The following is a 24,827-nucleotide window of genomic DNA, read 5'->3' as shown; positions in this document are numbered from 1 at the left end:
GTAGAATTTGCTCTAAAATAATCAAAAAAGACAAAACAAGGGAAAATACTCTTTTGTGTTTGTGTGCTGGACTTCACTGTCCTTCTTCCATATTATTAGTCAGTCCCAGGTTTCAGGGAGATATTTCTGTAGTTGTGGACTTTTTTTCCTGGGATCTCACCTTTCTGTGATTTACATGTTATTCATGTCAGCTAATCATGGGAATCATAATGTCTTAGGTGGTCAGCTCCTCTCCTTGCTTTTACATGTCCCACACAATAACGGAGGAAAGAAAAACCAGCTATTAACTCAGGTTCTTAAGCCTACAAATAGGGAGAAGGGAATGTTGTCCCTCTGTGAAGCATCTATATTCTTCTGACTTTGTTGCACTTAGAAGGGAAACGTGAGGACTAGACTAGAATTTCCGTTGACTTAAGCCCTAGCTTCATAGTGGAGTCTGCATTTAGAAGAGTGGACTTTTCAAAAATGCCTGAGCAGGTGATGCCTGACTTCCATGGGAGTTAGGTATATAACCTCCTTAAATGCTTTTCAGGATCCTACTGTAAGTCCCTAATCCTTTCTACCTGCTTCAGTCTTCAATCTCTGATATCTGAGCTCTTGAAGGAGGCTTTGTGTCTGCCAATATATTAAAATGATGGAACTTGAGGAAGATTTTGTCAATTCAAAACTGATTTCTAAAGAAAAATAATTTATTATTTTTAATAGTGTCAGAAATGTTCATACGCCATTGAGCATGTGGTTAATGCTTGCTTAGGGCTTTACAGCTTTAGGTGTGTATTCAACAGAACAGATGGAAAGTAATTTTAATAGAAGCCATTGAATGTTCACATATCCAGGTACCTAATGATCAGCCTAGTGCTAGTCCATATGGAAAGCATTAATTTTTAAGTACATGTAAGCATACTGGTATTGGTTTAAGTTAAGTTCTTTAGCAGTGTTACTCAGGCAGACTTGTGCACTCAGGGGGTTGCTGCAGGTGGGAAACAACTGCAGGGTTCTCTCAACTGCTGCCTGAGGAATGCTGACATTTGTGGTTTCTACTTTCTCTAAGCATCTAACCAGTTATCCTCTCAGAAGAGAAACTTATGCTGCCTCTTGACAGCATTTCATTTGCAGGTTAGGAATGTAATGGAGCATAAAGGACATGGGAAGGAATAAAGTCACTTCGGATTGTTATGTATTTTACTGCTGAAGTGTTGGCATCACAGGTGTTGGTGAATACTGATATCTGCTCCACAGAGGTCATGATTTTGCTTTGTGTTCATAGTCTTGCTGCTTAATTCCTGAGCTGCTTGAATAATTCAGATAGCAGGTAGTGACAAAAGAGAAACTGGTAGCTTGGGGGATTCAAGGGCGAGACTTTTCCAAGAACAGTGAGCTTGCAACCAGTTTTACGGGGAAGAAGAATGTACAAGTGTGTAAAATAAAAATAATGGTGGTATTGACAGCCTAAATATAGCTCTGGAGGTCAGCAACTGATTCAGCTGGTGATTGCCTCATTCCCTGTAGCCCATGGAGTTAAATCATAGGGAGAATGTGGTTCCAGGGAACTTAGCATATGGCAATCAGATACATTACCATATGTTATCCTATCAACATATGGAGGAAGGAACACAGTTAGTAAGGGAATTTCTAAACCTGAAGTGGAAGGCAGCTGCTCTGGTGTCACTTGCCGTTGTTAGCTTCAGTACCTCTGAGTGCTGCCTGGGATGCTTTGGGATGAAGGCAGCAAACCCCTGCTCATGCTCACAGGAATGCAGCCCAAGGAGAAGGATTGTGCACCTGTGGCGGGCTCGTTCAGCAGTCCCTCCTCTCAGTCAAGTGCTCTGGCCCATGCCTTGTTAGAACGCTGGCTTGGTTTAAATGTTTCAAATAATGTGCACTGCCCAGAGAATTGTATCCCTCTGTTTGGGCTGAACGGCATCTTTACAACTTGAATTTGCAGTTTGGTTGCTGACTAGGAGCTCTGAAAAGACTAATCAGCTGTGTCTTCTCAATGCTTCTTTGCTTTGGTTGGAACCTGTTCACTCATGTTAACAGTCCATCTGCTGCATATTTTTATGTTACTATTTTGAAATGTGTAGTTGCCTAAAATATATAGATAAAACTCGTGTCAAGGACATAGCTTTTATGATACTCTCAAGTCATATGTTAACATGTGATTATTTTTTTTATCTGCTCCTGAGAATTCACATATTTATTTTTTTTTTCATGAGAGGAAGACTAAAAAGCTGCAAATACCAAAGTTAAAAGCCTGTGCATTCAAAGAGAGATGTTTGCCTGAATTATCCCCTTCTCTTGTTTTGCCCATTCCCATTTTACTAGTGAATGAAAAGCTGATGTTTGAGACTCCTCACGCCCTGAGGCAGATAGATCTTGATCAAGTCGTTCAGTAGTCTCTCCCTTACTGGAGAATTCTCTCTCATGTGTATGATGATGCACATAGGTGACACAGTTTGAGACATTAGTTTAGTGTAGTGTCAGTTCTGTTCTGAACATGTCTTCGTGATCTCCACAAGCACTTGAATCTCTGTCTCTCTAGTCACCTAAGAAAAATGCAAGTTTATGTGAAATTCATTTAATCTCTTAACATTGTATGTGTTTACCATTCTGTGAGAACAGGCTAACACTTTTCTCCTTTCTCCTCCCTCTTTGTTTCTCTCAGCTAGAGGATGAAATTTCAACTTTGCGGCAAGTGCTAGCAGCCAAAGAAAAGCACCTGGTTGAAATTAAACAAAAACTTGGCATAAGTCTGATGAATGAACTGAAGCAGAACTTTAGCAAAAGCTGGCATGATATGCAGACAACCTCTGCGTGAGTACAGACCTTGCACAAATTTATCCCTATATGTTGTGTAGCATGTTGGAGGTATTGTCTTGATGAGTGCTGCTATGAAATTTAGCAATTGAAACAGCTGCCAGGAGCAGTAGATAGTAGGGACAAACATGTCAAGCTTCTCAGAGCAAGGAGACCTGAAAAAAATTCTATAGCAGCAACATGCTTTGCTACAGTCTCTCACCTCACTCTTGCAAAATCACAGCAGCTAAAACTTCTGTTGCCTGAGAAGGTTATCTTCCTGTCCCATGAGACATTTTTATAGAGTCCTTACTGAGGAAAGAACCTTTTTTAATCTCAATATATTGTATTTTTCAATTTCAAAGAGAGACAATGAAAAAAAAAAATTACCAAAACATTAACAACTATTCAAAAAACTAGTGCCATCATCTGAGTTATAAAGAATACTGGCAGAATCAGTTGGTGTTTGACTCTGCTTAATTCCTGCTTTGGTTGTCCAAAAGAAAAAAAAAATTGGAGTAACTGTACCATCTTTGAGGTTATCATAAGTCCTACGTATGTTGGGGTTTTTGTTATTTTTCCAGCAGTGTGTTCTTAGGCAAGTCCCTGAAGCCTCTCACAGCCTTGGTTTACCACTGTGCAGAATGTGTAACTGATTCACAAGAGTTCAGTGAAACTCACCTTGTATAATATATAAGCAGCTTTGGGTTCCTAGTGTGAAAGGTAATGCATAAATATGAAGAAACATTACTGCACTACTGTTGTTGAAATGGCTTTAACTTGTTGGGTGTTTTTTTTTTAACCAAACTGGTTGTACTGTGGAAGTCTGTAGTCTAAGTCGGTTACTGCCTTCTAGGAGAGTGCCAGGTGTCATCAGTTCTTGGATGAGAAAGGAGGAGAGGGACGTTTTTTGGGCTGCAGCTTGCTGCCAAGAACTACTGGTGTAAGTCTTTTGTCTCACGTAAGGAAGGAGTTAAAAATACACATACAGACATAGTGATAAGACCTATCCTGATTCTGCCACAAAAAATGTTCAGACCCAGGATAGGCAGTGTTACTTGCAAGTTTCAAACACTTTTTGCTCTGTATCTCTGATGGAGTGTCTCTGAGAGAGATGGTGAATAATACTGAATTCCAAAGCTCCAGGAAAGCCATGATAATTACTGAGGGGCTGGTCTCAACTTCGTACTGGTCTTTATACTTACATACATTAACATGCCACACTCCTCTAAAACTTGTTGGGCTGAATTAATAGCAACATTGGTAGAAAGAACCACCCACCTTTCATCAAGCGCTGTCTGAGAAGTTATTTTATTATTTATTTTTTTTCTTTTCAATTGACAACTGAATTTAACACTTAGGGAGAAGCAGGAGTGAGCTGCTCCACAACAGACCTGAGCTGGGAGTCAACAGCAAGGCAGGCAGGGCAGGGGCAGCACCCATGAAGGAGCAGTCCCACAGTACCTGAACAGAGAGCAGAGCAGGTCCAGTGACACTAAACAGGGTCAAGCCAAGAGTTCAGATCTGAGTCTGCAGCGATGAGCCAGGCCCAAGGTCAAGCCAGGAAGTCAAATCTGTAGGTCAAGTTCAGTGAGGTACTGGGCCAGATACAGACACACCAGTAACGTAACTCAGGCAAGGACCAAGGGCTTCAATGTAGTCTAAGCTTTAGTGTAGCTCCCCATGAAGGGGAGATGCGCCTAACAAGGCTTCTCCCAACCTTCTTGCACAGCACTGTCACTACAGTCTTTCCCAAGGTTACACAGTTGTGCAGTGTCAGAGCTAGCGTTGAGCTCAGGTGGTCAAACTCATAGGAGTGGTGGGGGAAGAGTTTGCAGTGCCTCTTGGTGTACCCAAGGCCGTGACAGAGATTTGGAAAAAATAGCTAAACATTTTTACATTAGAATAATAATTCTTTGTATTTTAATGAGAAGTCAAATAAGGCATAAACCCTTTAATAGGAAATGTAATTTGTATGTCTCCTATCTCTTTTGGACAGTTTCTCAGCTGGGTCTTATTTCATGTGACATGTCATTAACAGGGGCATCCATGCTAGCGCTGTGTGGGTGTTTGGCATGTGCTAGGAGAGGATAGTCTAGAGACACTGAGCTTTAGAAGAGGGGAGGGGCACAAGACACCTGAACTAGAGTTACTAGGAGACACTAGCAAAATTTTGAAACAAAAACTTGCATTTTTACTTGAAATTTGGTAGCAAATTCCAAGAGAGCTTTTCATTTTCACTTCACAATGTTGGTATTTTCCACAAGGATAGAGAAACTTAGGAGACTTCATCAGTATTGTAGGCTGCTACTTTTTAAGATGAGTTTCAGAAACAACAAGGCATTAGGTGATGAGTTTCCACAAGTAGTTATGTGGAACCGAGCAGCAGAAGTCCATTTATGCCCTTGAAAATCCCAATATCCATGGCCCAACTGCTAAATAGTTCTGGCTGACACTCATGCTGGTACGCTGATGGTAGTACAAATCATGGTAATCCAGCATTCTTCAGAATGGATGTGTTAAGTAATAAAGATGATTCGTTGTTGCTACACCCAAATAGCAATGGGATAGCATTACTCACCAAGATTCTGCCATTTACTAAGGATGAAAAGCCTGTTTTAAAAAATAAAAGTTCAAAATATTTACATGTCTGTACTTTAGGCTTCTAAATCCACAATTAGTCATTTTAAATTTTAAAATCACCTGGTTTTAAGGAGGCAAATTTTGCTTTCACTCAGTTCTTACTGGGTTTTCACTTACTGTGCTTTTCTGGAAGTTAAAACCGCTTTTCTTTTAATGGGGAACTTTTCAAAGCCATGGAGAACAGCTAAGCGCCAAATTTTTGTCCTTTTGTTAGTAACTTTTTTAAAGCTCTCTGTTTAGGAATGCAGGGTTAAAATGGACTTAGAGGCAGAGGGGTGGACTTGTCTCAGAAACAGTTCTGTAAAGTGTATCTGAACACTAGTTAAGACTAACTCACAGGATGGATGCCATCTGGAATGACTAAATTTAAGTTGAGATTCTGACTATTTTAAAGCATTTATATTTTAAATAGTTGACTATGGGTAACTTAGGAGTTAGCCTGAGCATGCTTGACGTGTACGTCAGAAATTGTCATTAAAGGATTGCTATGATTAAAAAGGAAAAAAACCCCACACAAACCCAGTCATAGTTTTCATACTGAAGAAAGCTGGAGTTGGAGGTCAATGGGCTGGTGTCCTCTATAGATTGAAGATTATGTCAGGCTCAACATACAGATCTGTACAAAGTCTGTTTCCTTGTCATTAATTCAGGCTTTAAGGTATCAAAAGCAATTCTGACTGTCTCTAGTAAGAAGTGATATTTGCAACAGTAGTATGCAGCCTTTTTTGTATCAAATAAGCTTTTTTTAAAATCAGCTTTGTTTTCCTCCAAAGAAAACCTGTAATGTTGTTTGTATTTTTCAACCTTGTATGAAATAAATTTGGAAGTCATTCACTTATTATGATGACCAGAATTGTAATACATTTTTCAAGTTCCTTGTTCATTTCCCAGGCTATTCTTCAGTGGGATGATTTTTAGTATTATCTATGTGTTAGGTAAGGCAGGGGGTTCTACTACAGGGGATATCAGTAAACTAGAGAGCAAATGATTGCCTCAAGTTTAATTTGCTTTCTCGGTTGCAAGGCATTCAACTGGAATGACTTTCCCCCACACCTTTTTAAAGATCAGGTTTCAAGTGAATAGAGTGTGGGTGGATATTCAGATAGCTTCTAGCAATGCAAGTTTTTTATTTGTAACTTAAACATAGATAATTCATTCTTATGTAGATGCTAGAAGCAGGGTAATGTTGGTGCCTTTTGAGTTTATTTAGTTTAGCTTTAAAAAATCATTAAAAATCTCTTTACAGGGATATTTACAAAGACCATAATTGAGCTTTTCTAATTAACATTTTGCTACAAAGGAAAGGGTTTATGTAACCTGAATCCAGTGTGTTTACATAGTTAAAGCTGTTCGGTTGTGTTTCAATAACGTTCCCACAGCTCTCGCTAGCCTTCTGTACTTCAGATTTTCACCGCATAGTGCATTATGTCAATCTTTACTGAAGGTACCTTCTTACCATAGTTTTATACAAATTCACAGAATAGTTGAGGTTGACATCAATGTCAGGAGACTGTGTAGTCCAACTCCCCTGAGCAGAGTCAGCTAAAGCAAGGGTGCTCAGGACTATGTCCAGTCAGCTTTTAAATATCTCCAAGGATGGAGACTCTACAGCCTCTGTGGGCAGCCTGTTCCAATGTTAGATTACCCTTACTGTGAAAAAAAACTTTTGCTTTTGTTTAAATATTTCTTCCATTCAATTTGTGCTCATTACCTCTTGTACTTTCACTAGGTAGCACTGAGAACAGTTTGCCTCTATCTTCTCTACTACCTTTCATCAGGTTATTTATACACATTGACGAGATCCTCCCATGAGCCTTCTCTTCACTAGGCTCACCAGTCCCAGCTTTCTCAGCCTTTTGTCATATGAGAAATGCTCCCAATCCCTTAGGCATCTTTATGGCCCTTCACTGGACTTGCTCCAGCATTTCCATGTCTGCCTTGTACTGAGGAGTGCAGAACAGGACCCAGCACTCCATGTGTGGCTATAACCAGGGCTGAGTAGAAAGGAAGGGTCACCTCCCTCAAACTGAAATCATGCTTCCTAATGCAGTCCAGGATACTGTTAGCCACCTTTGCTGTGAGGGTACATTGTTGACTCATGTTCATCATGTTGTGTACCAGGACCCCAGGTCTTTTTCTGCAAGACTGCTTTCCCTCTGGTTGATCCCCAGCCTCTACTGGTGCATGGGGTTATTAAACCCAAACTGCAGGACTTTGCATTTCCCTTTGTTGAACTTCCCAAGAGCCCTGTTGCCTCATTATTTTCAGACAGTCAAAGTCCCAAGTAATAGTATTCTTCAGTGCAGTTACAGAATTGCATTGCATTGTATATGGAGAAGGTTACAAGCGTTAATTTATCCTTCTCACCAGTCCCTTACATGAAGCACTGACATAGATCAACAAAATACTTTGACCTTTTCTAAGTGTGTATGTTGGAACCATGTTCAGCTTTGTCTGTCCCTCAGCTTTTAATTTGGTGCTCTTCCAGGGAGCTTCAAGGGAGATGGAAATTATTGGTTTTGCCAGTAACCCTCCCCCCCACAAAAAAACACACCCAAACACAGTACTCCAGACATTCAGACCAGCTGTGCCATGGCCAATACATTATTAGAATGGTTAAAAACTTAAAAAGAACCCATTTTCTCCCTGAGGGCTGTAGTAGTGAAATGAAGTTAAATGTTTCAAAACCCATATACTTAGCGATTCCAGCCAGGGGCTTGGGAAGCTTTTGACGTGATGGAAGATGGACACGTGCAGGACTGCCATCTAGGATAGGAGTCTCGCAAAGCTGTGTTTCAAAATGACTTTTCATCTTTTCCCCTTACAGGCAAAAATTGTCAGTTGTTGTAGAAAGGGAAAATCCCTTGAACTAGAGGCCAGAATCAAGAGAAGTGTAAGTGCTAGCTCCGAACAGCATGTCTCCTAGGCAGTGTCTGGGGCTCTCTCAGGTGAATGGCTATCTTTTGAGGCCACCTTAGGAAGTTTTCAATATTGCTCTGCTTTTACATGTAATACTTGCCTGAGATGTAGGACAAGAACATTCAACATGGACTTGGCCTTTCCCTCCAGAGACAGAATAAAGTTGACTACTGGTTGAAAACTGTGTGAGCAAACTTAGTTCTGCTGATAGGGAACCTGAGGACAACTGTATGGGTTTCCAGAAACAGTGGGAACTTAATGTTTTGCAGTTCACATTTCTGCCAGGTGATGAGAAAATAGAAAGTAATAGTTGCACTGCATGTGTTTTAGACTTAAAATGTACAGTACCTGCAGTCTTCATTAGTATAACTTTAAATATATAGTAATGTGTTCTGGAGGTTCATAATTTTCTCAGGAAGTCAGATACAATTTGTGGACAGCCACAGTCCTGCTGTGACTTTTAGGAACTCAGTGTACCATGTTCCCACACACATACTTATTATGAGTGGTAGTCGAAGAAATGTGGGTGTTTCTGTTCCTTGCAATGTGTAATCACCTTTTGACATTTTCTTCTCTGGATTTGCGAGTGTAGCAGCTAAGTGAAGAAATTGCATGTTGGCTTTAGCAAGCACATTACCCATGTGTGAGCCTGTGCTATATGGGAGGAAAGGGAGCCTGTCACTTTCACTGACTTTGTAAGTCCTTTGGGTCAGATCAGGCAATGTTCATGCCTTCTTCAAAGATCATTTTTTTGCTGCTTTTCCCACATGAATCTCTGGCCTTGAATTTGGGGTAATAAGGTTGGAGAAAGGACTTTGAGAAGTTGAGTCTATTCTGATTGTCCCTTTTCTAAAAGATGTATGTCCTCTTTTTTACACCAGAACCTTCAGCTAATTGGAATTCCCCAGCAAGGTCAGGTGATCTTCTCCAGATCAATGAATATAGTGTTAGTTTATCCAGGAGGAACCCACTGTAATTATCATTTGGTGCCAGAAAATATGTACACTTATATCCTAGTTACCTGTATGTATGTATATCTAACTCTAAGAAGCGGAGGGGAGGCCAGGTCTGAGTGTACATTGGAATCTCTGAAATGACCAGGATTAAAAATATCCAGGAAAGGGTCAGTGGAGAGGGAAGGAAAGGAATGAAAGGAAAGGGAAAGAAAGGAAAGAGAAGGGAGAAATGTAAGGAGAAGGAAAACCAGAAATGAAGCAAAAGGAAAGAGAAGGAAAGGAGGAAGGGAGAGGAAGGAAATGGAGGAGGAAGAAAAAGGAAGGGGGAGAAAGGAAAAGGGAGACTGGGATATATTTAATCTGCATAATTTTGTTGATCTAGTGTACGGTACAGAGCCCACAAACAGAGTCATAGGCGTAGTCTAAGGTCTGATGAACTGTGAAGTTTCACCCTGGAATCTCTTAAACTCATCTGTGCTTGAGCCAACATACTGTGCTTTTCTATCTGGAGATTAACTGTACCACAGCTGCTTGTTTTTCCCCAGTTCTGTGCTGCAATGCACAAATAGTGCCTTTTGCACAGTTGTATCCCTATGTTTTTGAAGATTACAGTGCAAGACAGCACAGAATATTTGTCACCTTTGTCTGGCACCTTTCCTGACCCATGACTCTCTCCAGCCTACTGAAGAGTCATCTTCTGTGTGCTGTGCACGGATTTCTGGCTGCAGGCAGGTCCCCTGCGACCAGCAGAGGTTCAGTTCCCTCGGCTCTGCCCTTCCTCTCTCTGCGGGAGAGGAACTACCTGGGGCATACTTCCTTTGACTGATTTAGGCATATGTACCCATCCCTGTGCCAGCACAGTTTCAATTAATTCTTAACATACCTGGCAAAGGGAAGAATATCTAAAAAAGTAAATCTGTCATTTGTTTTTGCAGTTGGAATAAATTTCAGATGAACACTAAAAAAACCCAACCCAAACCGTGTAACACTTTAAAGTTCATTTGTGGGCAAAATGGCAATATGATTGCTCTTCGAGAGTTTTGTACATGTTTTCTGCCATTTATATATGCACTTATTTCATTTGAGCATTACTGTAATTTAATTAATGCTGAGCCCTATTTTTCCCAGAAAATCGTCAGAAAAATAGTTTTCTAGCTAAGAGTTTCTCAGAGATCCAGATGCTTTACATTGATTCCAGAAATACCATTCTTAAGCTGACTAATGGTTTGAAAGCTAAAACCAAGCAAGCTCAATAGGGTATGGCTTGTGCTACCAGTCTGCTCTGCTGTATGGTTTTGTTGTTAATTGTTTGCATTTTTTTGCATCTTATGTAAGCTTTATCACAGAAGAGGGTTTCTCAAATGGATTAATTTGCCAGCAAGCATTGATGAAGAGGCACAATGCTGAATGAAGATGTACTAATTAGTGGATGTACTAATTTTACAGACTCTGAATTTAAGTTCTTTATAATTTACTGTAGTGAGCCAAATGTGCAGCTTGCCATGCAAAATATGGATATTAAATTTGTAGCCTACTTTTGTCAGCAACCCATGTATTGCACCTATAAAGGAAGGTTAGCTTCAATTCTGCCATGTGAAGGGCAATTCTGTACTGAGTTGAGATGAGAGCAAATAGCATGCAGTATGATTATCCTGTCTTACTCTGCAGATGATGTTGGTCATTTAAATGTCTAGTTCTATGATCTCTCTACACGTCTGCTGCCTGGCTATACTCTATATGAAGCACTGTTTTCTTCACACACTGTGTTTTATGAAACAGTATCTTCTGTCATTTGCTTTCACTGGCTGTAAAAGTCAGCTAGTGAGACCTGGTTGTCGTATGATAACACAACCTAAATGCAGTATATGAAACTGTCAGATGAAAACGTAGTCAAAATATGCTGCAAGTCTACTTTGCCTAGTTAGTATGTTACAGTATTGGAGATGTGTTATCTTTAAAGATTCTTCTAAATGCATTGGACATATTATCAGAATATAACTGCAATATCAGAATATTTTATGAGAAACTTTAATAATCAGTTTTATAAGCAATTGCTTTTGTTAAAGAAATCCCTTATTTTAAAAACCAAATTGTAATTGGAAGTTGGTGGATGAAATTCTTAGGATAATGTAATATGAAAAGGTAGTGTTCAAAATTACACAGGTAAGTGTTATTTACAAGTTTACAATTGTGACAGCAATTCACATACCATATTTGTTTAATCCTTCTGTGAAATACATTATAAATATTTACTGTTAAATATAAAGCATGGAATACAATCCCTGTTAGCCACTACCAGCAGTTCTGTGCTATAGAGGATGTTTAGATGCCGCAAAAACAGAGAAGGGATTTCTACTCTAACTGCATGAATATTGTAGCCTGTTTCTACTTTTAATAATGCTTCTGGGCATCTGGCATAGTGCTGTTAAACTCAGGGGGGGTATGGTGACTTTGTATTAGTGTAAGAAAGACACAGAGCCTAGTGGTGGCTTTGTGTAAAAATACACACTGGGTTGGATGAAAGGTGGTATTTCTTGAATCTCTGTGTCCTAAATTCTCTGAGTTTGTTTCTGCTGGAGCATTTTGGCCTTAAGATTCAGGGTCACTGACCTTATTTCAGCCAATGACTGACTGACTGCTGAGATGCTGTCACCTGTCTTGATGAGCTGCGTTGGTCAGTACTTACCTAATGATTGCCAGTGATGGCTGCTTAGAGGATGAGTGCGTACAGATATTGTAGATGACTTAGCATGCTGGAGCAGGTGGTGTTAGGAGGAATTAAGCCCTATGTACAGCACTTTTTCCAATGAGTCGATGTTAGTAGAGCTTACCTGGAATATCCAACTTTATTTCTGCTCTTAAAGGTTTCTGAAAATTACGTAAGCTGAGTGCATTAAAACAAAACTGCAACTGGTGTGTTTTACACAAGAATATGAAAACTGCTAGCTCAGATTATTAAAGCTATGTACAACTGAGAAGATTCCCAGAGGTCAGAGAGAATATGTTGAAGAGATCATTGTTACTAGAGTGTTTGGCAAGGTATTAAACGAATACTGTAAATATGACATAACTGTGAGGATAAAAATGCCTAAGCTAAAATATGGTGCTGTATATCAATATAGAGTGTAACTAACTACAGTAAGGCAGTGTGTTCTGTGGAAAGATTATTTATGAAGGAGGCATAGTGATGTGCATAATGGTGGAGAGGCAGGGATGGAGGCAGCTTGATTTTTAAGTTAGCTGTCAGTGAGCTCTACTAAGATGGAAATTACTGCTGCTTGTCTCTGTTGGCAAGTATTGCATGTTGCACTGCATTTTTACCCTTGTTATTTTGTTGGTCCTTAAAGCTCCTCTTCGTCATTGCTGAAGGGAGAAGGGGTTCATGTCACAGGTAATTTTTTTGAAGTTGGTGATGAAAAAAGACTAGTTGTGTAACAGTCTTAGCTGGATTTACACTGTTATGTAATGCCAAAAGTATTAGGCGCATAAATGCAGTCTCCATGTCTTCCTTGTTAGTGGAAATACTGGGGAGGATGTTGGGTTTATGAGTTTTACAGAGAAAGCACAGTTTTAGCTGAAATGCCAAAAATAGGTGTTATTTCAGCCAGTTCCCAGAAGGTATCTTCTAACCCATGTAATGTTCAGAAACATGTAGGGGAATCTAACATTTCTCAATTAAATTTGAGACCATCTGCTCTATGGGGTGTTTGGGACTATTGTCCTAACAGTTTTACACAGTTGTGAAGAACCTGGAGCAGAAAGGTGAGTCATGGAGATGCTTTATCACAAAGCTGAATATGTCTGTGAATAAAATTAACTCCAAGGTGTCTTTTTCAAACCATCAGTTCAGAAGGATATCTGCAAAGTATATTTACATGTACAGTCAACCTATGTATAAATAGATTCTGCTACCAATGATTTTTTTAGGCCTCGAAGTCCAGTCTTAGCCTCCATTTTGTCATCAGCAAAATGCCACTTGTGCTGAATGGTTTAGGAAACTTCTCTTAAGAAAATGTCTGAAGGCTTGTATGCTGTAGGCTTTAGAATACTTGATTTTCATTTTTCTCATACGCAACGCTTATCAAAAAGCTACGTGCTTATAGCTTGACTGAAGCATCGTTAATGTCCATTTTAGGGTTTCATCCCATTCTAGTTTATATTGAGAGTATATCCGCTGACAGAAAGAGAACGACACAGCTATTGAACTAGTTAAGCTAGAGAGTGAAGCCTCAGTGATACAAGAGCGTTTTTGGTCTTTTTGGTCTTCTCTGTATTCCACCAGAATAAATAAAACAGGTATAACCAGTACTCTGCCTTTCTGTTTATAATTTTTCCTCCTTCTGCCACTGATGTAATGTTTTAGCCCTTGTTGTCATTAAACATTGTGCATGTCATTGATTCAGCTTATCTAACTCTAGGTTTCTGGATATTTGGTACCTTAGTCTTAAGCTGCTTCCTCTACGCTGCCTTGCTAGTTAGTCAGTGAAAACAGAGAGAAGCACCTTCATAGAAAGGGATATTTCACTTGGCAGTTTTAGAACTTTATGTTAGTAGTCTGTAAGATATTTTGTGGCTTAGGAACATAAAATCAAAATATCTGTGTTGGGGAAAAGTAATTGTTGATAGAATATTGTCTGAAAGAATAAAACAGGTGGCATCTGTCTTGTAACTTGTGGTTACAAGTCCTCAACAGAGGACTTTCAGCAGTAGATTTCCCCTCCTGCCCCCCCAAAATTATGTTGCTTTCATATACCTACAAGTAAGAAGGATATATTCTGTTTCAGGAATTAGGCAGTGGGATATTTTTATTAATCTCCAGCACATTTTGGTACACATTTGCAATTTTACAGATTTTGTTCAAAGGAGAAGTAGAATGAGTGGAATTGTATATCTGAATTTTGCATGATAGTTTCTTCAGTTCTCTTCTGCCAACGCACACCACAGGGTACAAGTTAGCACGTGTTCTCCTTTTGTTACTAGGTCAGTATTTCCAATTCTGAGCTTGTCTGCGTCACTGGGAATAACAGATAATTTACTTGAAACGAAGCCTCTGACATGCTCATAATTTAGTCACCGGAAAAGCAACTGTGCAGAAAAGCTTATTGATTACTCTGAGAATGCAACTTAACTGTATTGAAGGGTCTGTGTGGGTCAGAGCATATATTCTGGATCAGTAAATTAAGATGATTGTGTTTGAATGTACGCTGTATGTGAAATTAGTGACTTCTAAAAGGATTCAGCCCTATTAAGAATATGTATTCATTGTCTAGATTTTTTCATCTTTGTCTCTCCTAAAACATTCTTCCTTTAAAGAAATTTAAAAAGAAGTAAAATTGTAGAATATGGAAACAGATTTGATCTGTTTTGTCTAATTTAAAATATCAACAAGTCATTTTGAAGTGTATCTGTTAAATGTACCTAATATGTGTACGCAGGTAAGAGCAGAGTTGCATGTGTCCCATTTCTTTTTGGTGCTTTAGACAGCAGATTTTGCTACCAAGTCAGTGTCTGCTACAAGAATGCTTATTTCATGTAAATGTTATTTTCTGTAAACAGAAATTTTATCAAATAGGTATTCAACAAATCACTGCATTCCACTTTTAAACAGCTTGCACTGACCCACTCAGGGGATGTTATCTACAAGGGAGAGAGACCTGCTGAAGGATTGCTTTGGAGAGCATTTTGCTCACATTAGGATTAAACTGCACCTAGGAAGCTTGTGCAGAAGTGGACAACTTTGTAATTTGTTTTGTGCTACAGTTACTATGATTCTTAACCTTCCAGTGGATGGGACTTGAAGATGTGGAAATAAAGGAAAAGGGAATTAATTGCAGGGGATTCTAGCTTCTCTTTTCTTAATACTTATCACTGTTTCTGTTCTATTTTTTTGTTTCCAGTTACAAGAAAACACACGAGACCCTGAGCCATGCAGGACAAAAAGCAACAGCAGCTATCAGCAATGTAGGAACTGCTATCAGCAAGAAGTTTGGAGATATGAGGTATAGGGGTTTGCTGCTTCTGTGGTCTTATTTTGAGGACAAAAAGTCATCTTTCAGCTCTTATTTTCCTTCTACATTACTGTTTTAAAGGTTCAAGTAGTTTGTAGTCAGACTATTTTATAGCATTCATGGTTTCAAACAAAAAGCAGGGATAATGATGAATGAAGATATAATTCTTACTTGAGTGCTGGTTTAAAAGAAAACATGGCATTTGAAATCCAAGCTTAAGGAAATGTACGAGTAAAACAGAACAAAAAATTGCTGTTAGATCTTTATTCACCGAATTTTGTTCATACATGGATTCTGGAGACCAAGGCCATCTGATGAAAACAAGCCTGCCTTGGAGCTGCTTATGGAAAAATAAATGAAAAGAATAATTCAGGCTGGTTTTTATCAGCTTTTTCAAGATCTACAAAGGCAAAGTTTTGTTCTGCAGTTGCATATATTAAAAAAAAAAAAGAAAAGGATGTGATGAAAGTAACAAATTGAGATCAGGAAAAGAACTGTCACTTAAATGCAACTTAAATGTCAGGCTTTATATGTTTTATCTTTAGAAATGTTGATGTTAAATTCCCTCAGATTGGGAGCATAAATGAAGAAATTGTACACTGTAAACCAACACTTCAGTTTTCAGCATGGTAGCAGGATTACAGAACTTCCTAGGTGGTTTAGGGAGTTGATCTTTTTGTGATGAAATAAATGGACATCGGTAACTCTACAATATATTGTTTGAGCTGCAGAATTAAGAGTCATTTATTAGAGGTATTGGCATATACTGGCTTTCTTGGTCATTTTGTAATGCATGAGGTAACCATATCTAAGATCTCTGAATCTTTTTTGCAGTATTTCAAATATGTATGGGGTTTTTTTTTTTTGCTTCAAATGGTGGAAGCATAGATCTTGGCAGCTAAAACTCATGTTTTCCACTTTTTTTATTTTTTAATCTGAATCTTAAGAAATCTTCAGAGTCCCTCCTTTATACCTACCTTTTACATACAGCTTAATAAACCCTCTACAGAAGTACTACTGTTTTTATAGATGAAACTAAAAAAGGAAAATCTTCATCGCAAAAGGAAAATACATCGTAAAGTATGATCTGTTTTACAGTGTCTTCTTCCACATCACAGTTTATAATGGAAATCTAGTGAGTGACTTGCAACCAGGGTATGAACATAAACTAAGGCTTGTTTGACTTGATACAGTTAAACATCCATAGGTAGTATATGCCTTTAAAAGGATGTAAGAATAAGGAGGCATGCAGTTACATTTTCCTACTACATTTTTTTAGCATTCAGCAATCTTAGAGCTTAAAACTTTCTAAAACAGAGGTTTGAGTTTTCATTTAAAACCCTTTGAAGGGTTTCTTCATTAGTTTAACTTGTTGTAAAAAAATTATTTTAACTTGTGTAAGCTTTTGACATTCATACACCTCATGTCTCCCCAGATGAACAGTTATGTAGTAAAGAAGCGTGTGGCTTATTTGTTTGTTCATTCATTCCCTGTTCTGAGTCTCCCTGGTCTTTCCTTTGATGCTTTCTGGCTCTTCTATTATGAGAAACAGTGAGTGTAGTCCTGCTGCTGCCCTTCATGTCACTCATCATTTTCTGTGATTTTATCATATTTTACTTCCCTCTTCTCCAGGCTGAGGCTCCAGTTGCATGAGTTGCTTTCTCAAGCTTTTTTCCTACCTCTGTGTATTCTTACTGCCTTCCCTGCATTTGCAGTTGTATTCTGTGTTTCTGAGAAATGCATGTGCTGCATGGAACATATCCTCTGTTTAATTTTCTGTGCTTTCTTAACACTTCCTTCTGTAAAAAGACAAGCCCACTTCTCAGTGAATAGGTCCTGTTGCTGTTTCCATGCTTTAGATTACAGCAGTGACCAAAGAGTTGGTGCATGAATACCTTCAGCGCTGGCTCTTGATCATAGAGGGGAGGATGGTTTAACAACTCAGTACTTCTTGGGTCCTGTTGCTTGTGCTTTGCATAGGGTGTGAGATTAACTGCAAAGACAGAAATGTCTTCGCTGTAGTAGAGCATGTTTTTCCTCTAATATTTCCCTTAATTAATCATGGTTACCATGTCTTACCTGTCAGTATCAACCCCGACCCCCATGATGATCGTGCTTCTGACCAGCGCTTGGGAAGCAGATGGGGTGGTGTTTATCCCATTAGCCCTTTAGCCAAGGGCTCAAAGCAGAGGCTAAGCCCATAAGAATTTTGATTAATCAAGAAGCCTGTTTCTAGTAGGTTTCTCTCATTAAAACTATTATCTTGAACCTGGCTGGGAACTTTTCAGGAAAATGAAACTACCAGCACTGTCATTTTTTGTGTACACTTACTTTTTTCAGTTAAGTTCTCAGTTAGGAGAGTTTTCTTGACACTTGATGATGAAGCAGCAAGAAGTAGAGCCAGTATGTTGAAGTTACATAAAACAGGGCGTAACTTGGTCCTTTTGCATTAGCTGAAAATCCTAAATCTAGAGAAATGGTCATTATGCTTCCCTCATCAGCAAAGCTGGCCTAAGATCTTGGCTCAGCTTAAGCATGTGCTGTTCAGAGTGGGGTCCCACTGTAAAACCTTGTCACTTAAATAACCCGCTTTTAAAAATCTTCCCCTCTCCCACTCCAACCCCATCCATGTTTGGGGGAGTAAGCTGTAAGGAGGCCTGCATTTTTTGTTTCATCGCTTGCATGCTTTTTTGGTAATCCAAATCGTTTTATTTCAGTGATCTAGTATATGGATTATCACTGCCCCCTCCGATAATGCTGATTTAAACACACATCAGACTGGCTTAATTCTTTTGGTTAGGCATTAAGGCTGATAGTCACCAGTGGCATCCAGATGCAAATCCCTGTTCTGCTTTCATTCAGAGCAGACTCTTGAAACTGATTTCTAAAATCCAGATGATCATCATAATTCCCAGTATGTTCAGCAGTCTTAACCCCTGCCTGTGGTGATGGTGATTTTGAAAGGGTTTGTAGTCAGTCTGACTAAATATTGAAGCCTGCTGCCTTTGTGAAACAAAATTCTGTTTTCCAGGCTTCCTGCTATGTCAACTGTCCAGAGCACGACACAAAACACGTATTTCTGTTCTGAAGACTCAGGGTCTAATTTTCACCTTCTTTTAGCTCTAAAATTATTACTAAAGTATCATATATCGGCAACAGGCCAGATAGACTCCCCCAAATGTGCTATTTTGCTGTGTAAGAATTCAAGAAGATGGAATCTACAAGAAAGAAAAAAGACAAAATTTGTGCCCCAAAGAACAGAGACGCCACCCTTTGAGGACAAAGTGCTTTTCAGGCAAGCTGTTGTGCTTCTCTGTCATCCCCAGCCCAGCTTCCCAGTGTCACAACTTTCTAATTAATTCATGCATGAACTAGCGTTTTACATCTTCTAAATTTTGTATTAATTATTAGTGCTTGTAAGGTCTCTTCACAGTTGTAATGCATTTTGTTTAATATTATCGTGTTACTAGAAATACCAGAAATGCATATAAAACCAGTATGCAGATACTTTTGCTTTAGGATACAAACTAGGCAACTAGTAATATAGTTAATAGATTCTCCGTTAATAGCTCTTATGATTAATGATATGCCATCAGGATGTTTTGTTGCCCCTTCACCCGCAGCTCATATTGTTCCCTTTAAGATATTCTGACATGGAGAAGAAAGCCAAAAGGGATGAAGGGAGTCCTGGGTCACTCATAGAGCAGTAGTGTAGGCTCAGATCTCTCAGAACTAGAGGTTACCCTAACATTTCAAGATGGCTCTTGCCGTGTAGAGCACAGATGTGATACAGAGTTCAGGGTCTTTAACCCCTTGCTGCTTTGTATACTGATAAAGTTTGGATTTTTTCATGCGATACTACTGGACTACTCTGCAGCTGTCTATGTGGATCTGTTCCAGCCCTGTGGATGGCCGCCTTAAAAATAAGTTGTGATACCAAGTGGGAGACTTTCTGGTTTTTTGGTTTGCTTTAAAAATAAGAAAAGGGAAAACTACGTACACTACAGTACTACATGCACACTACCACATACATTACTACTACACAAGTACATGTGTTTAAAGATCAAGCTAACAAAGACATACATGCAAATTAGGATGCCAGCAGTTATACTGCTTATACATCCTTCATTCAACTGTCTTGAATGTTTTCTTTAATTACATGATCACACAGACCCCTTTCAAATTCAGTGCCTGGTATGAGCCAGCTCTCGAGATCAATGAAGGTAATATAATGCCTCAGTCCTGCCAGGAGTTGGAAGGCACATGTGGAAACAGGCAGCAGACTGTAGGGAGGGAGAGCTTGGAGGCATGACTGTGGCAGCTGAATGTGCCCCTCAGATGACAGGAATCAGCACAGAAAGTATATGGGGTACCAGAGGGGTGGAGGAAGGCAAAGTTCATCCCTCTAGAAAGGGGCAAGGGAAATGCTGGGAAATACAAAACAGATACTGGGGAAATGCATTAACCTGTTGTTTTCTAAGTATCTAGAAGATAGCATGATGACAGAAACATAAAAGGGTTTGTCAAGAACAGTTATTTTGAGCTGACAGTACCTGTCAGAGGACAGAGGGGAGGCAGGAGATGTGATAGCGCTTGACTTTGATGAGGCTGTCCATACTGGTTTTGCAGAACTGGAGAACAGTTTAAGTGTCACTGCTTTAACAGGTAGAGGGCATAGGGAGCTGAAAATGATATAGTCAAATAACAGGTTTTAGTATCTCGCCATAATGCAGGATTTCGCAGGCATCTGTCCTGAGTCTGTTGCTCTTCAGCATTTTCATTACTGGTTCAGATGATGCCATTATGTGTACACTTAATATCCCCAGATGACTGCAGTGGGAGGAAATGCAAGCACTTCAGACATCAGGATTAGACTTCAAAATTATTTTAACTGATAAAATTCAGTGTAGGAAAGTGTAAGGTGCTTTATTGACAGGTGGAAAAAAATCAAAAGCAGAGATGGGGACCATCTTGCTTTGCAGCTGAGGGCCTTGAAAGTGCTAGGCTAGTGGTTCACAAATGTAGCTGAACAGGGGCACAAGTTACTTCTCCAGGCTGTGAAATGTCTCATTGGAAGTTTAAAGAAGCAGGTTAGGTCACTATCTGTTGGAGGTGGCTCAGGTTTAATTAATTCGCTTTAGTGCTGTGGGAGTTGATTTTTGCTGTGCCTTTGTTGTGCTTTTTTGGTTTTTTTGTTGTGGTGGTGGTGGCATTTTTGCACGTGCATGTCCAGGATTTCTGTGATCTAGGTTCTGAGTGCTTAAAACTGTTGCTGAACTCATTGGTAGCTGAATTCTTTGAAATACTGTAGCTGTCATACCCAAAACTACCGTTCTTAAACCTCTGTGTCTCTGATATCACTTTAAAGGAAATATTAATACTATCTTGCTTCAGAATGTAATTTCATAAGCATTTCTTTTGCTGATGGCTGAAGCAGTTTGCTCTCATTTCTACTGATGCTCACCCCTTCATTTGTGCTGGTTTTTCGAGCTCTGCAGTAACACAGGTTTCCTTACATGGTTGTACCGAGTGTCTGTGTTGGCATGGTGAAGGGAGTGGCCCTTACTGGGAGTCAGCAGGTAGTAAAAGGGGGCTACTTACAGCAACAGTATTACTTAAGCTGGTCTAAGAAATGTGTTGTGAAGATAAATCCATGGATGTTTGAGAAGCACCAATATGCATGATGATAAATCCTGTAAATAACCCTGAAGAAATCAATGCATTTCTTTGGAGCAAGGTGTGAATATAGTACAGTAAATAATGCATAGCACCACACATTGAAAAAGGATGCGAAAAATAAGTATTGAAGAGGTGTTCATTAAGTGTACACCATCTGTCTGGCTTGCTGCGTGAGGGCAGTGTTCCCTTGAAGTGGTCTGTAATTAAAGACTACATCAATAACACACAGATGAAGGACAGACTGTCTGCCTCATCATTTCTCGACTTCGGCAACCTTAATGACAGCCTTTGAATATTGTGTATCAGTGTGCTTCTCCCAGTTCTGCTGCCTTAATTAAGTTTCTTGTAAGCTAGAAGACAGTGTCAAAGTGTTTCAAGTATTTTCAACAAGGAACAAGTATTTTAGAAATGTCATTTTAGGAATTAAAATCCCCCCTTTTTTTCCATACCCTTCTCAAAAGAGATGATTAAGAAATCCAGAAGGGAAAAAAAGCCACATGCTGCTGATGTACATGTACAATTCCAGTTCGCCTATACTTTCTTTTCAATGAGATCAAGGTAGGATTTTGGGAAGAAAACCAGTTAGCATTGTTTAAATCTGAGCTAATGAAGAGAACTTGAAGTGTAGCAGACAAAACTTCTGTACTTTATTGCACACAGAAGAAGTAGCAAAGGAATGTGTGAAAGTTTTTGCTTTGAAGGAATCTCAACTGATCCATGTTCTAGTATGAATTCCAGCATCAAGATTCAAATGCAAATTATTTTATTTTTCTCCTCAGGCGGTTTGACATGCTACAGATATGTATGTATATTTTTTTTTTTTTACATTTTCATAATATTTTCAACTTCTGCTTTTCTTTCCTTGTGCATCTGCCACAGATCGCATTCAATTGGGTAAGATGCATTACTCTCCTTGAATACTGTCGCTGTATTTGACAGGATTTGTTTTATGGAATGTAGTGTAGTAACCTCTTTCCTTTCAGCATCATTATATAGGAATAAAACATATACTACTTAAACTGCAGTTCCTCATTTTTACACCATGGTGAGTATGATGAGGAAAGGACTGGACTAAGTGTTTGCCTTGCTCTTGAGTAGCTTAGCCTCAAATTCAAATAAGGAACACATTCAAAAGATGTTGCTCTTGGAAAGACCTATTTATATGTAATCCCATTCTCTCAACTATCTTTTTCTGTCAGAGGTTGAGTCATAGATGACAAATAACTCAGAAAAAATCTATTCAGCCAGCAGAGTTTTATGAAGATTGGGGGGCTGGAACTAGATGTTCTTTAAGGTCCCTTCCAACCCAAACCATTCTGTGATTCTAATTACCTCTTCTTCAATAAAGCAGAAACATATTCATCATGAAGTGTGCCCAGTGACTCTTTAAAATTCTTCAGTCCTGGGGAAATTTCAAATAGTAGGCTTAAGTTCTTAATATGATTAAAGGGATTCTTTATGTTTAGAGCTTGAATTTATTGATGCTGTAAAGCACTTCAGTATATGATGAATTATAAAACAATTTTATGTGTGTTCAAAGAGTCTGTAATTGGTCTGGCTTTACATCAGTTTACCCAGCAGAAGGGTTGAACAGCCCTGAATCCTCTGCAGTCCTGCTGGCCTTGTAGCATCGTCAGTGCACAAGACAGCTCAAGAACAATTTTTCTGTTCCGCTAAGTGATCCCAATATGTACTCTTACTTCGTGGAGAAAACGTCAAAATGGGGTGTAGATTGACCTTCCTATCTCACTCTGACATGAAACCAAAATGGAATATTTAGTGACCTTTGTTATGAAGGGTCACTGTTCTCTGCCTCTGCACTGATCACCATCACAGACCTTTATGTCTTTGAAGAAGCTTAATGTTTTAGGCTTCTAGTAAGCAATGTTGTCACCATTCTTATAACTTGCATCCTTACCTCTGTAGAGAAATTAAAAGAACTCAAAATATGCACTTAGTATTCAGATGCTCTCTGTCAGCTGTGCAAATTTAATATGGCACAATGTAGTCTTACCTAAACCTTTGTGTTTGGAATGTTTTGCTATTAGGAGTGGCCTATGCTGAAATACTTTCAAACTCTTATTTTTGCCTATTTGTCATGCTTTACAAGACTAAAATGGCAAGCGTGCTTGTTTAATGTTATTAGGATTGTTGAAGATTTGCTGCACTTGTGAAATGTTTGGGCTAATCTTTTGTATGTCTTCAAAATGATGTGAAAAACTGAACGTGAAATATTTGCATTGTCTGGTGTCAGTTCTTGTCTATCTGAGCATAGCAGAAGCCTTAAAATATACACAACAGCAAACAGTTTGTATAAGATCTGTATGTCCCACCTGCTTGCCAAATAGCTCCTTTCTCCGTCTCTGCCCCCATTTCTGAATCTTTAATCTGGAAAAAAAAAATTATTGTGTTTATACAGAGACAGTGCTGCTCTGAATTTGTAGAGTTTAGAACAAACACGTGCTGTTTATATGAGAGCTTTCATTTTTTTAATGCTATAATCATGCTTTGCTTGATTGCAGCCAAATGTTGGTGTCCCTTAAAGTAAAGCTCTTGCTGTTCTCAATCAGACTAGGCTGCAGCTGTCAGTCAACACTGAAAGTAGCCATGCATGAATTTTTGAAACAGTATGTACTCTTGCAGTGCACAATTTACTTAGAATGTTCAGATCTAAATGTACTTATGGACAGTTCCTACACTTCAGATAAAGATTCATATTCAGAACAGGCTCGGTGCTTCCCAGCCGCAGGGAGTAGGTGATGCTATGATGGCAGAACTGGCTTTCAGGTGGGAGAATGTGGCTGGTCGAAGTCAGGTGGTGAGAGAGGGCAGTCACCGGCAGGGCTGAAGGTGTGCAAGACGCTTTGGGGATCTTTGACTGATGCAGAGGCTCCATCCCCCACTTGCCAGCCTTCCAATATCTTGGAAGTCTGAGGAGGGAAGTGTTGCAAGGAGAGCTGGACGAGAGCTGTGGCAAACAGCTTTCTACCCTTGGTGGTGTTGAGGTGTGAAGGAGGAGATGAAACGTCCTAGAGAGATGGGGCCAGCAGCTGCTCTCTGAAGAAACCTCTTGTTTAGGTAGCCTGTTGTGCAGGAGCCTGTTCAAACTGGGGGTGGGCACTGGCTATTTGGATTGTATATGCTGTACATGCAACAAAGGCAATTGCCTGCTGCCTTGAACCAGCTGTTCAAGTTCAAAACCCGAAGCATACTGCACTCGCCCAACACAGAGCTTATCGGCTGTCACTGCGGCATATGGAGGGGTAGCTCTCTGTTCCTCTGTCACATGTTGTGTGTGTCTGCAGTTAGCAGGAGTCTGTGTCATTTAAATGGATATTGCCAGGAACTGTTTTGCATCGCTTTTTTGAGCCCTATTAAATTGCTGATCAGTTGACATGAGAATGTGGTGGTAAGGTCTTCAGTGCCGAAAGTGAGCTGCAACTCACAGGTGAGTCTGACAAGCTGTTGCCATCAGGTGAGGAAGAGTACTAGCACTCTAGAAAATATGTATGTGTATTTTTAAAGTTCAGTTAAAAGAATTAAAATTATATGTTATAATCATGTGGCAAACCTGATTTTACACCTTTTTCCCCTTGTCTTTTGTTTTCATCCCACAGTTACTCTATTCGCCATTCCATAAGCATGCCTGCAATGAGGTAATATGCTACCATATTCTATTTGCTATGGTGATGTTCAACAGTGTAATGAGGGGTGATTTGTATACTTTGATCCTGATCCTGCAGTTTTTAGTTTGATGAATAGTCCCACTTTAATCAATTAAGGTTACTTATGTAGATAAGCGCTGCAGGATGGCCCATCTGGTTTT

At 39.4% G+C, this 24,827-nt stretch overlaps 1 protein-coding gene across 2 annotated transcripts in view; it reads left to right on the top strand.

Moving 5' to 3' along the window:
* TPD52L1 (TPD52 like 1) overlaps positions 1–24,827 on the top strand; it is a 57,499-nt gene that overhangs the window by 24,070 nt on the left and 8,602 nt on the right. The window contains exons 3-6 of one of the 2 annotated variants that reach the window (XM_040598262.1): positions 2,666–2,814; positions 15,212–15,313; positions 21,881–21,895; positions 24,619–24,657. In XM_040598262.1, coding sequence (XP_040454196.1) covers positions 2,666–2,814; positions 15,212–15,313; positions 21,881–21,895; positions 24,619–24,657 — 305 coding nt within the window. The remainder of the gene's footprint in view (positions 1–2,665; positions 2,815–15,211; positions 15,314–21,880; positions 21,896–24,618; positions 24,658–24,827) is intronic. The other variant, XM_040598263.1, reaches the window with a different exon arrangement.

Source organism: Falco naumanni, chromosome 6 (assembly GCF_017639655.2).
Source record: "Falco naumanni isolate bFalNau1 chromosome 6, bFalNau1.pat, whole genome shotgun sequence".
Classification (NCBI taxonomy): Eukaryota; Metazoa; Chordata; class Aves; order Falconiformes; family Falconidae; genus Falco; species Falco naumanni.
The sequence above is the reverse complement of the archived record's forward strand: the minus strand, read 5'-3'. Positions and strand labels throughout refer to the sequence as shown.